The 13,585-nt window shown below is 41.0% G+C and overlaps 2 protein-coding genes across 2 annotated transcripts; one reads left to right on the forward strand and one right to left on the reverse strand.

Annotated features, from left to right (window-relative positions):
* Positions 1 to 8: 8 nt before the first annotated feature.
* Positions 9 to 5,027, reverse strand: arl1 (ADP ribosylation factor like GTPase 1). Its single transcript, XM_022749252.1, has 6 exons — positions 4,938 to 5,027; positions 4,142 to 4,279; positions 2,816 to 2,897; positions 2,429 to 2,540; positions 1,422 to 1,600; positions 9 to 1,201 (listed from the first exon to the last, which is right to left on the reverse strand). The coding sequence occupies exons 1-6, from the start codon at positions 4,939 to 4,941 to the stop codon at positions 1,171 to 1,173; spliced, it is 546 nt and encodes a 181-aa protein (XP_022604973.1). The 5' UTR covers positions 4,942 to 5,027; the 3' UTR covers positions 9 to 1,170.
* A 69-nt stretch (positions 5,028 to 5,096) lies between these two features.
* On the forward strand, positions 5,097 to 13,105 carry LOC111224674 (protein LCHN-like). Its single transcript, XM_022749251.1, has 9 exons — positions 5,097 to 6,042; positions 7,826 to 7,925; positions 8,148 to 8,306; positions 10,413 to 10,569; positions 10,692 to 10,830; positions 11,495 to 11,626; positions 11,771 to 11,921; positions 12,461 to 12,529; positions 12,888 to 13,105. Exons 1-9 carry the CDS (start codon positions 5,640 to 5,642, stop codon positions 13,081 to 13,083), a joined length of 1,506 nt encoding a protein of 501 aa, XP_022604972.1. The 5' UTR covers positions 5,097 to 5,639; the 3' UTR covers positions 13,084 to 13,105.
* Positions 13,106 to 13,585: the final 480 nt, after the last annotated feature.

Raw genomic sequence — 13,585 nt, forward strand, 5'->3', positions numbered from 1 at the left:
AGTAATGGTACAATCACTGATAGCAATCTTTACTGAGAATAAATTTCACTGTACAAGCAAATATAAATTATGCCTCCATAAAACTTTGAGCATACAGTTAGTGTTCAGTAATTAAATGACTAATATGCCAAAGCTGCACTCAAGGATTTCAATGGAAAAAGGCTTTAACCACCACAATATATTTTAAAAATTTGGGAACACAATTGAACAGGAAGAAAAAGTAGAAATCGATTTCATTGCATCTGTCTGACTATAGTACAAAAACAGCCCAGGCTGCAGTAACACTTGGCTAGAGGACATGTAGTAGATGTAGAGAAATCTTTTTTCAATCAGTCTGAAGCCAAATTAATTTTACTTTCCAAAAGTAAATCAGAACATGTCATACAGGTCAGCAGTTTGAATAACATCTCTGTGTAAATAAACTTGGATTTGCTGCACTTAACATGGACATGGAATTCAATGCTGTCCAGCAAACTAAAACCCAGCAGCTGCTTCTCAGTGATGTGTCCTGGACTGATTGCTGAGGTTAGGAACAGACCTCTGATCTTTGTGCTTTATGGGAGAAATTGCTGCCTCCTGGTGGATCTTCATGGCATGTTTTTTGCTAGTGCCCATCAAGTACTAATCTAAGTTCTCTGGCACATGCAGATTATTCAGAATTTCCCTCTTGGAAATCATTAGCTGAAGCTAACTGATGCAGCGACCAGCCTGCTTTCAGAAATGCTTTTCACAGAGCCTCATTATTGATTACTCTTAAGCCATGATAACATTTTAATGTTGACACTATTACAAATGGATTCATAAAATTAGCAGTATTTGACATGTTCACAGGTGTTAATTAACTGACACTTGGATGCATTTCCAGAACATATAAAAATGCAAATACTGCAGTTTAACTGTTGCCCATCCATCCCTGCAGTCCTACGGCTCTCTAAAACCTTCAGTTGGGTGTAGTGTGTGTCCAGACGTTACTGCAGCCCTCGCTCTTTAGTTCCAGGCTTGAAAGGCATTGGGAGGGCTTGGCCAAGGCTTCAGGTGGGTATGGGAAAGGAGGGCAGGAGTGCAAGCACTGGTCCAAAGGAAAGTGGGACATGGGGAGGGGGTCAGTCACAAGGCTTCATACAGAAGGGTCAAAGGTCAGGAGTATATACAGAGTGGGTGGGTGAGCCTTTACTGCCGACTCTTCAGGGAATCCACCAACCTTGAAGGACAGAAAGCAAATATAATTCAGTCTCGGCCATCACATGGAACAGATAACATGCTGTGCAATATGTGTATGAACTAACAGTGAAGAGAATGTGTAATCTAGTGGAATTAACTTGTTATGAAATCAATCATAATGTACCATTCCTACCTCAGACCCATTACAAATGAATTTACTGTTACTTCTTGATATAGCACATACGTATGGTGAAGCCTACCATTCCATTGCCTCGTCCAGGCCTGTGCCCTTTGTGGCTGAGGTCTTGAAGATCTGCCATTTTCTGTCTTTGAGGGCGGGAAGGCCTAAAGAGTTCGCCACCTCAGTGGGTGTCATTGCCTGATCCATGTCCTGTTTGTTTGCAAATACCACCAGGATCGCTTTCTTCAGCTCCTCCTCCTGTATAAGATGTACAGTCACAAAATTACATCATGAGAATAGAAGTTTTGATCTAATTTCAAAAAGGCCAGCTAGTAGTCAGAGACTTGCCAAGTGGCAGCTCCAAATATCAGTGTCATGAAAGTAAAATAAACACCACTGTAATAATTTATATCTTATAAGCAATGAAATAGCTGAAATTTAACCACTCTTAAATACCACTCAATTGACAACTTTTAAATATTTTACTCTAAAAACTTTGAATTCATGTGGCTTGAATTTTCCTTTTTAAATTCCTAGATCAACAGTGCAATTTCAAAAATGCAGTTTAAATTTGAATTTTTTTTTTTTTTTTTAATTAAGCAACCAGATTTTTTTGGCTTGACAAATTTTAATTCAAAATTTAATCTGGAAAATAAAAAAAACACACACCACACATCAAAAAAAGTTAAACTCTTGAAATTACGTACTGTCATTTTCAAAAGATTAATTAAAACTACATATATCCAGACAAATTGTTTTTGATGTAAAATATTTAAATGTGGTAGAGTGGTAGATATTCAGTTGTGGTTGTATGCCTCATGTATCCATATAACAGAGCCTTAATAAACAACTTATATGATCTGACGACCACAGTACCTTGTCAAGTACCAGTGTTCAAAGAGATAATGTGACCTCATGGTGGCAGCCGAGGAAATTACTAGATTTGATGTAATGGAAATCTATCCAATAGTTAAGAAATTTCAGTCTGAACCAAAGTTTTGGATATCACTATCATGATGGTTCTAGCTTGTAATGAAATATCCTCACGAGTGTTCTTAGGTTGTAGTTGAGAACTGGTCATCTTACCTCCAACATGGCCACCAGCTCAGACTTGGAGATGCCCATCCTGTCGCGGTCATTGCTGTCAACGACGTAGATGACTGCATCTGTGTTTGAGTAATAACACCGCCAGTAGGGCCTGTGAATTAGACAGAGGAGGGAAGGTAGAAGATAAGGTTAATCAGTGAGCAGGTGATTGGCGGTTAGACAGTGCAAAGACATAACCATGAAGACAATGTTACTACATTTAAAGAGTGAGGTAAAAATAGTTTAAATTAACATAATATTGGGAAAAGTCTCCTAGGTGCTGACAGAGCATCAAGCTGTTTAGAGCTGTTCTTGCTCCACATGCTTTCATTTCCACTCATTGACACCTGAGACCTTCACAGTACAGCTATACTCTGCCAGACCTACCTGATACTTGTCTGTCCTCCCAGATCCCACACCTGGAACTTCAGGTTCTTGTATGTGACTGTCTCAACATTGAAGCCGATTGCTGTGTGGAGAGAAACCCAATTGCAGTGAGGGCAGAGTACATGAGCCTGATTCTCACCACTGCTGTATCTGGATGTACGGTGTGATGCTTCTGCTGAGTGCTGCAATTATGATAAACACTGCAACACATGCAGACACAGCTTTTTTTCCTTAATTTGATTTCTATTCTCAGGCTATGAAATCTGCAGAAGACAGCAGAAGAGGAATAATGCTGAATTTTAGTCTCTGAAGTCTGTCCCTCTGAAACTAATTGCGGGCTAGTCACATTAGTCATGAGAAATAGACAATATTGTTTTCCTTTTTTTTTTAAATTATGAGTGAGGGTTCATTAAACAACTTAAAATCTATAGTGTTCCACCTTTTTTTAATATATAAATCAGTGGTAGGCCACATCTGAAAATGAGCAACACTGACAACAAACGGCAGTGACACAACATGTCTACATGTGAAGTTTGTGATGCCATGGCCACACCCCTCCAGATGGTAAACATGCACATACTGAGCAACTACATATTCAGGGAGAAAAAGAAAAGGAGAATGCTGCTAAAAAGTATGAAGAAACAGAAATTATGCAGGAAGTTTTCACAGATGACTAAAGGCACGCAATTAAATCAAGCAGTGATTGTGAAACCTGCCCCAACAACCAGAATATGTTTTCAGGTCCATGTGACTGTTATCATGCTAAAAAATACCCTGCTTTACAACAGGACCTATACGTTTCTATTTCAATGTTAACCGTTTTGTGGATTAATTTTAATTCTGTTGGCCTAAACTTTTTTTGTCTTTCTCATGTTTTCAATTATCCCCATTCATAGTTGCCAACAGTTGGTTTGATTGGTCACTCAGCAACAGTGATGGGGGGGCTGCTATCACATGAAAATAATATGTCAGTACATTCTTTATTAGCTGTAATTAAATTTGTTAAATTAGAGCCAGTTCACTTGTTTCTTCCCACCAGCTTTGCTTCTCCTCAGTCAAAATACTTGTGTGTCAAAGAGGAATGCCGACTGGACTGGTTGCACGTGTTTGTCGAGCCTGTCACAGCATTTGCCTGCAGGTTTAATGGTCAACGCCATATGTAATCTAATTACTGTATAAACATAGGTTGTTCTCACACCACTGTTTTAAAAAAAAAAGTGCATCTGATAAACTTTTAAAGCTTTTAAAGACCTAGAGATGGTGTGTGATGAGGAATAAACACTACACAAGTATAGAAATAAAGAAACAGAGAAAAGCAGTACATACTGGGGATTGTGGTGACCACCTCTCCAACCTGTAACCGGTACAGAATAGTTGTTTTTCCTGCACCGTCCAAACCAAGGATCAAAATCCTCATCTCCCTGGTGCCAAAAAGGCCAGAGAAGAGACTAGAGAAGAAACCACCTGGAGAAAGACACACAGGAGAAATTTTTAGTGCTGAGAAATTATGATTTTGATTAGTGGATGGATCATTTATCAACTAAAGCAGCAAGCATTTCCTTGTTCCACCTTAATTATGAACTGAATAGTCTAGATGTACCAGATGTAACTCATCACTTTGGGCATTACTTATCATTTTGACTTTTTATAAACAGAAAGAATGATGACAAAAAAAACTAAATGTAAAGGTTACTCAAAGGCTAATGGCTTATCATTCAGTCAGTATCACTCAGGTGGTTGAGCAAGTTAGCCGTGGTTAGCTTAGCTACAATAACCATGGCATGATGGAATTAACTGAAAACCGCAAGTTGTCGTGCTTTTTTTAAGTTACACCCTTGATACCAATATATAGATATAGATATAGATAAAGAGCAGCCAAACTGAATTGCTTGAAAAATATATTAAGTAACTGCCCACACCAAAACACCATGGATGAAAAAAATACGGTATTCACTGTAAATAGCTAACGTTAGCTAGCGAACTGGCAACTGTCGCTCTGCGCGTTGAGTGAGGCAGACAGAGATATGTGTGTATCTATCAGGATAAGTATTCATACGCACGTAGGTTACGGGTACAAAAGGAAAAAATATATATTTTGTCGACCAACATTTAAAATGCTCACCCATTTCGACAACACTATGCTCCTTATATCAGCAATAAATACAGCCGCAGGTTGGACTGAGACCTTCTTCCGTGTAGTTGACGTGTCGCTGAACGATGTCACCAACTCTAGCTTGGATTTTGTTTCGCAACTTTCGACACATTCAAAATTGCACGTTTAACTGTGGAATAGACTAATAGTGACTATTGGCACACACTCAAAATATTTTCAACAAACAAATTAATCGTCTTTGAGATCTTATACACATGATTCGTAAATGCACTGCTTTAGAAAAACGTAAATCTTTAATCGAAAGTGCGGCTGGCAAAGAAAAGATTAATCCCGACGCTGTGGTGCAGGGTACATTCAAGAAGCCGAAATGAACTCGTGTTATCAAACGTTCCACAGCTATTCTTAGTGAAGGGAATGTGATCGTAGGTGGTGATTTGTTTTGAATGCAACTCACATTAGACGAAGGAGTTGCCTTCTCTCAACAGCATCAAATTTATGATCGCCTCAGACTAGAACGATTTTAAAAGCTAGATGTGAAAGCTGCTCTGCAAAATTTGATGCCAAATGCAACCGTTCTGAACTGTTAAGAAATAACTTCACAATGCGGTAATTGTTCTGATGTGTGATTATCCACGGATGGACCTGGTGCACGTCGGCTGATACATCATTTACAATCCGCGGTGAGACTGACGAGGCGGGACCGCCGACAGGATGGTGGAGCGGTCGGACCGTGCCCCTCTGCTGGATTGGGAGGAGGTTCCGTCAGCGGAGAAGCCCGGCGGTGCAGCACCGGCGGCAGCTCACGCTAAGGACCGTCTGTCGAGCCCCTCTAACACTCGTGCCTCATCAGGATGCTCCGCGCCGGGCTTTGGGTGGAGCAGCGGTCCGGGGGGTCCCACTCCCAGCAGGTCTGTCTCCAGCTCAGACGGCTGCAGCACCCCGCCCATGACCTCCAGCAACCCGGCGGGCACGGATGAAGGGCTGCGTCCCGACAAGGAGGAGCATCTGTCGGATTCAGGACCGAGGGAGGTGACGCTGGAAGACAGGATGGTGAAATGGGAGGAAAAGGACCAGATTGTGTCGGTTTTTGTGGTTACATTCAACACCAGATCAGGTGGGGTATAAAATATGCAACATGAAATTAACATTGCTATATTAAATAAAATACAAAATGTTTACAGAGAAAGGGAAATGATTATGTTTATAGGCAGGAAAGGGTGGAAACAGATGAAGCCTGCCTCGTCTAATACAACGGATTCAGATCATTCTGTCTGACGCCCAGAATGATCAGCGCATGTTTGTACCAAGTCTGCAGACCCTTCTCCTACAGGTGTGGCTTTTTCTGACCTGTTCATAAGTTTGGAGATATGATTAAAAGCCATGTCATCTTCTGTAGCCTTCCTACATAACAGATATTTCCAAATGTCAGGATGAGTTTTATGATGGAAATCAATCAGCTGGTGGTTCCTGCAGAAAAGGCCCATACATTTTTAATGAGGGGCATTTTGAAGACAGGATAAGCCCCTGTGAAATAGCAGCCAATTTAAGAATCAGAGGATTTGATGTTTCAAAATGTTAAAAGAAAAAAACCTGTCTTGAATGCTACACAGGAGAAGCCTGACAGGGTGGAGCTGGGTATTTTTTTTTCAGTTTTTGCAGAATGTCAGATTGAAAGGAGACCAGGAGAATAAGGTGATGAACTGGTGATAATGATGCTTTTTTTTAAAAATATTTGTTCAGTTAAAGGGTCACTGACAATATAATATTCCACCACTAACACAATGTCACGCAGTCTGATAGGGGCTTTGCAGGAAAGCAAAGAAATAAGACTCCAGGTGGATCAGATGAATCAATTCCTTATCTGTACGGTCAGTACCGTTACCATGGCCTCTAGTGCAAATGCATGTTGTATATCAATAATCTACCAATTTATAACACATAGTAAACCCCATTTCTGATAATTTGGTGGGTGTGTTTTGTATAATTAGATCTACTTAGCTCATTAAGTAGAGCTAACAGAGAAGAGAAGAAAATGAGTGGAAAAAAGGAGGGGGGAACATATGCAACAAAGGTATACAACCAGATTTGAACTGACCATGTGGTCAGCACCCCAAAGCCCTGTAGTTCCACTTTTGAAGCTACAAAATGAGTCTTAAAAAGAGAGTCTATAGGCCAACTGCACTAGAACAGGTAGAGGATTCATTAGAGTAGAATTAGGGCTAACTTTAGTATTGCACCTGTAATAATGCTTTATAAGGCTGACAGAAAGTTCAGACAGAATATTGATTTTAAGATCATGTGTTAGAGGCTTTAGTCAAGCATGAAGAGCAAAATGATACATCACAGATCAAAGCAAACCATCCTGATTTTCTAAAAATATCACACCGCAACCCATTTTTACCTAGCAGTGACTGTTTAATAATGTTCTCTCTGTACAGCAAATACCTTTGCACTGTATGGTACTTTAAGCTTGATACTTTAAGTCAATAACAGCTGTCAGATGGGTGACAGAGCACCTTTGGTGTTCAGGTGCAGGTGGCTTATGTCTCAGTGGATGAAACAGACCAGCCTTAAGTTGGTGGGCGATATAGTTATGTTTCTGCAGAAATTCCCCTGACTGATACAGGTAGCTAATGATTAGGTTGAAAACCGCACTGGCTGAGTCACCTACTCTCTTTCCCTGCTCCTATCAGACCATATTTGCTCAGCTGCTGCTCGAGCGTCACTGCTCAACCGACACAAAATGAAGTCCAAAGAATCCAGCCGGGCTGCGTCACTGTTGTATCATGAATATGAAATGAAATGGTGATAATATATTTACCGTCTGTTCCTGTATCAGTGTTTGTCTGCCTGCATGTTTGTTTTCTTATTGTTTGTTTTTTGTGTGGGTGTGATAGGAAACATGCTGGAGTGGTGTCTGCCCAAAGACATGGACCTGGAGGGTGTGGAGTTCAAAGCTATCGCCAGCGGCTCCCACCGAGTCACCACAGACTTCATGTAAGTGTGTGTGTGTGTGTGTACAAAAAACTAAATGGAGGAGGCTGACTGTGAGTATTAGGATGCAGCCCCATGTCTCCCTCCTGGCAGGACAGAACAACACATAGTGTTGCCTGGCAAAAAAAAAAAAAAAAAAAAAAAAAAAAGGCACAGCCATCTGGCAGTATCTTTGCTTTTCTTGACTCATGGCTTCGTCTGTCTCCCTCTCTCCTGCATCCACAGCTACTTCCGGAAGGGCAGCTACTTTGGCTTGGCCTGCTTTGCCAACATGGCGGTGGAGAGCACGGTGGAGAGGGGGGCGAGGATGAAGTCGGTAGGGATCCTGTCTCCTTCCTACACACTGCTCTACCGCTACATGAGCTTCCTGGAGCACCAGGTCAGGTAAGAGGATCTATCTATCTATCTATCTATCTATCTATCTATCTATCTATCTATCTATCTATCTGTCTATATCTATATCTATTACTAAGTGAAACTACAAACATCATTGCATTCACTTGCTCATTTCTGATTACTGAATGCATTTCTACTTTATATGACTGCACTTGAATGCACCATTCTGACTTTTCAGACAAATATGTGGAGATGTTCAGACCATGAAATAAGATGCAGTCAAGACCAAAGGGACCAACCAACATCCCTAGAAGCATGCAACTAGTATGGGCACAAAATATAAAAAAGCTTTTTATATGGTTGGGCTGTACAAGTAATAAAAGGCTTCAGGTTTATCAATGTCCGTCCATGGTAAATCCAAACACAGCCTCTATGAGCTGCTAGTGGGGCTTTCTCACTGCTACTAGTTCAGTTCCTCTTCTTTCTTTTCCATCATCTCAAAAAGACAACTTTCACACTTCAGTTTTCTCTCTCTGACAACCTTTATCTCCTCCAGCAACACAACACTTCCATTCTCTTTTGACCCCATTAATACTTTTTTGCTGGTATAAACAGGCCTGTGTACTTCAGTGTTACATCTGAAGTCTTGTCACACCCCTGTCACACTTCCTCTTCAGTGGCCCTTTGAAAAACCCTCTCTCTATTCAGTCCCTCTTTCTTTCTGCTTTCCCTGACCCTCCTCTCTTTCCCCTCCACAGTTCCCACTCTCTGTCCTCTCCTGGCCTCCAGTCATGCAGCGGTCATGCTCCTTACTCATCCTTCCCTATGTAGCTCGCTCCAGATTCCCCATCTGCTGACTGCTATGGCAGTCGTCTGTTTCCTATACAAAGGGCTCTCTGTTGGTCATGAGGTGATTAGGATATTAAGGAATTTATGGATACTTTTCCCTTTTTTCTCTCTTTCTCTCATTTCTCTCTCTGATTTTGAGCCTGTTATTTATCTTCTCCTGGCATTTGCAGCTAATGGAACTCATTTGTTTTACAGAGAAATGCTAATTATGCGAGCAAGGGTAGGGATGATAAGTGGAGATGTGTCTTGGGGTCTAATAATAGGAGGGTAAAGTTAGTATGTGTACAACAGAATCCGTGGTACAGTTTGGTCATGTTTATATTGCTGCCTGAATAATCCAGTTTCCACCTGTTAGTGGACTACTGTGAAACGGATAGTGGTAATCTATGGATTTGAAGGGTTGAACTATGTTACACAGGATGCTCTGTCAGGATATTTTACAGAAATGACCAAGACCCCATGTATGAAATGAGATTATGATCTGATAATTTATCATGTAACTTTGACTATTATTTCTACTATTTTTCCTCTTTTTTTACCATATTGCTGTTTTTTCCTTCTCTTTCTGTATTGTATATTTTTTAGTGTGTGGATCTGGATGTCAGAATGTAGGGTTTTTAAATATTTTGAAGAAGTGGTTTAGAGAAAAAATTTCTCAATTTTCTCACATTTTATTGGCTAAACAAATAATAAAAAAATTCCTCAAAGATTAATCACCAGTTGCAGCCCTAATCAGATCATATTCTAGTTTAAGAAAGGCTTTCATAGCAAGGTACCAAGAAATAATATATTTACCAAAGCCTTAACATAAATATCTGTAGCCATAGTCTGGGTGTAGCAGTGTTGGCAGCTGTTTTTCCTCTGTGCTTTTGTAGCATAGTTTTTCCCATACTGACATCCAGACCACTGCGTATGGTTGAAAGTTCAATTCAGTCCAGTCCGTTGTTGCCGATTGATGATTCCCAAGCCATAGACATATTCATTTCTATAAGAAAGGGCAGCAGCTGATCATTTGTTTCAGAAGTGGAGTTAACTCGTCATTTGGGACATTTATTCAAGGGAGAAATCAAGGTATGCATATACATCAAGAGGCAGTGGTTGCCTTGTGCACAGTAGTATTCAGCTGCTGGACAGATTGGCATTATCAAAGTATTCATTTGTGACTGATTTACATTTATTTTAGTTTAATGCAAGCAATAATATATTTTGCCAACGTATTGTCCTCAATAATGCTCATTGTATCCCATTCTTTAATTTTTACTTATAGGACAATGACTTTGGATATTATTTCGTCCCCTCCTTCAGGCTCCAGCTCCAGTCTCCAGGCCACTACTCTCCTCTGGAGGCCTTCTATGAGGACAAGAGAGCGCTCCTGCCCCCCAGTGGAGATGGTGTTGTTACTGCATGTCCAGCCAATGCCTGGGGAGCTGCAATCAATCACAGCATGCACCCTGAGATGAAGGTAGAAGGGAATTTTCCACCTCGATTTCAACTATGCCAGCTGGTGTCTCTGACTGAAATGTGTCTTACACTGTATTACTCGATAACCTTGTGTGCCTCTGTGTGTGACTACCTGTGGACCAGATCACGCACCCAGCAGGATGTATGTCCCAGTTCATCCGCTTCTTTGGAGAGCAGATCATGGTGCTGTGGAAGCTGGCTCTCCTCCGCAGACGCATCCTCATCTTCTCCCCTCCTCCTGTGGGTGTGGTCTGCTACAGGGGTGAGAAACGTGGATGTGTTCACAAGGGTTTGAACCGAAAGAAGTTGAAAGAAAATATTTGACATTGTGGGAATTACGTGTATTCGCTTTCTTGCCTAGACTGAAACAAGAAGATTGATACCACTCTCATGCCTATCTGTTCAGTATGGAGCCAGAAGACAGCTAGCTTAGCTTAGCATAAAGACTGGAGACAAGTGGAAACAGCTAGTCTGGCTCTGTCCAAAGGTTAAAAAACATCTGCCCACCAGTACCTTTCAAGTTCACTAATTAACATGTTTTCTCTCATTTGTATAATTTGTACAAAAACTGAAGGGTGAAAGTGGTAATTTGTTGGTGCTGAGCTTTAGCCATTATGCTAGGCTAAGCTAACAGTCTGAAGGCTCAATCACAGTAAAAGTGGTATTTATCTGAGTATTCTTTTAATTTAAAAATCATCATTAAAAAAAATATTATTCTTTTATTTATTTATTTATTCAGAAAACTGTCTTTTACTAATTTATTGCATGAGTCTGGCGATTGCATGTCAGCATACATGCAGTTCCTTTCCAGCTGTCTCAGTGTTGGAAAGCCCACACGTCATGCACACATTCACATCCTGTGTTCCTCTCTTTCTCTCCCACACTCATGCATAATTTTTCTAATTTCGCCCTCCACCCCCTCTCAGTCTACTGCTGCTGTTGCCTGGCAAACATCTCCATCCCTGGGGTCAGCGTGGCCGTGCCTGAGTTCCGCCCCTTCTTCTATGTTAATGTGGCTGATATCAGTGCTCTGGAGAACGAGCTCTCCTATGTAGCATGTAAGTGGATCCTAGAAACATGCTTAACATTTGTGAAGAAAAAGACCCACTGAAATAGGAGTCAGGCTTTAATACACACCTTGCACAGGTATGACTAGTATCTCCTGAATCTCAATTTTTTTTCCTGTGTGTTTGTATGTTTAGGTACTACTGAGAAGATCTTTGAGGAGAAGAAGGATCTGTACGATGTGTATGTAGACAATCAGAATGTAAAAACCTGCAGAGACGGCCTGAAGCCTCTGCTCCGACTCAGTACCGCAGACCGAGAGAAATATCGCAAACTCACAGAGCAGAGGTAGGTACCACAACTGGACTACTGCTGAAAGGTCACATTACTTACCAAGATAAGAAAGTAAGGAAAAAGATAAGGATGATGATATTCTTTATTTATCAAATTGTCAACAAATCCCATAAAATATATTTCCTGTGATAGAGCTCTATTGTTGACCAAAAATTATTACTAAAAACTTGAAACACATCAATACTGTTGCACGGGGTGACTGGGTGTTTATTTTCAGTTCGACTTATAGCCTACTGTCCTCCTGCTGGAAATGTGTATTATTCCGCAGATGAAAATAGTGCCCAACAAATACACTATTTCCTCCTGCTTGAGTAACAAGATTATCATTATTGATTATTGAGTAATTAGCTAAATGTTAGCATGCTTTTGTCATGCTAACGGTAGCATTTAGCTCACAGAACAGCCTCACAGACCAGAACAAGTATACATTACATATCTTGGTGTAAAGCTCAAGGGCAGACAGCGCTCTCAGTCCTGTGGGTTTTCCAGGGAACCGCTAGAAATTCAGTGTGTGTGTGTGTGTGTGTGTGTAGGCAGATGTGGCTGTACTCCCAGGAGGAGAATGGAGACTGTGTGTCCAGTGAAGAGGATCTCTTTATTCTGTAAGTGCACCATGATTCATTTAACCAGCCAGTGGAGTGGTAACTACTAGTTAACCACCTGACATGAGTTGTTCTTTTTATGACAGTTGTCACAGGGATAACTTGGAAACTTGGAAAATTAAAATCCAAGAGGTAGACGACTGAGTCTGGCAGAATCCCCAGATCTCTCTTCCTCCAACAGTCTGTCATTATGTCTCACAGTGCAGATTTGTACAGATTTCTTGTGATTTATTCATGTTATCACTGCTACTGTTCAGCCTAGAGAAATGTATTGAAGTGATTACAGGAATTTGAACAACAGAAGAAATGAATCAAACAGTAACAGACTCACCTGTTTTCCCACTGATAACTTTCCCAGGTTTTTCTTGGAGCAAAACAACCGAATTTTCCAGACCCTGAGTGAAGTGGCGGGAAGCCCTGATCCCACTTTGACACAGGAGAGTGTGAGAGCCATGGGTCTGGACCCCCATGGAGACAGGCTCTTCCTGCTCCACCTGTTGGAGATCTATGGCTATGACACCCTGCTGGTGTCAGAGCAGCTTTGCTGCAGCTGAGAGACAACTGATGGCAAGCTTTTCTGCTTTCCATCACTGCTGGTTGTAAAAGGGAGTTGATCTGCCTTGAGCCAACTCTGTGTGCTGCACTACTGGCTTCTTGGAGTCTTAAAGACAGTTTGAGCCTCTAGAAATTCCTCCAGTATAACTTTTTTTGTTGTACATCTCCCTGTCCCTTGTTCACCGTGGTTCTGCTCCCTCAACCTGATGGCAAGAGAAACGATAACGGTTATATCTCATGAGTAACGTGGTCAATTCTGCTTGATACAGCCTCATGGAGATAAACTCACCATGGAGTTGGATTTCTCACTCCCCAGCAGGAATAATTCTTCACGAGGAATGTACAGTACTGGGACATTAAGTTGAATTAATGGAATTGAATGACAGAGCAGAGGACTTCCTCTGGGTTAAAGGTAGTGGTTTGGAGATTTTCAGTGAACAAAACATGTACTGATGATTAATGTATGAAAGTGAAAGAGAGGTAGCCTTTCTGTAAATAATG

Source organism: Seriola dumerili, unplaced genomic scaffold (genome assembly GCF_002260705.1).
Source record: "Seriola dumerili isolate Sdu_G_001 unplaced genomic scaffold, Sdu_1.0 BDQW01000138.1, whole genome shotgun sequence".
Lineage (NCBI taxonomy): Eukaryota > Metazoa > Chordata > Actinopteri > Carangiformes > Carangidae > Seriola > Seriola dumerili.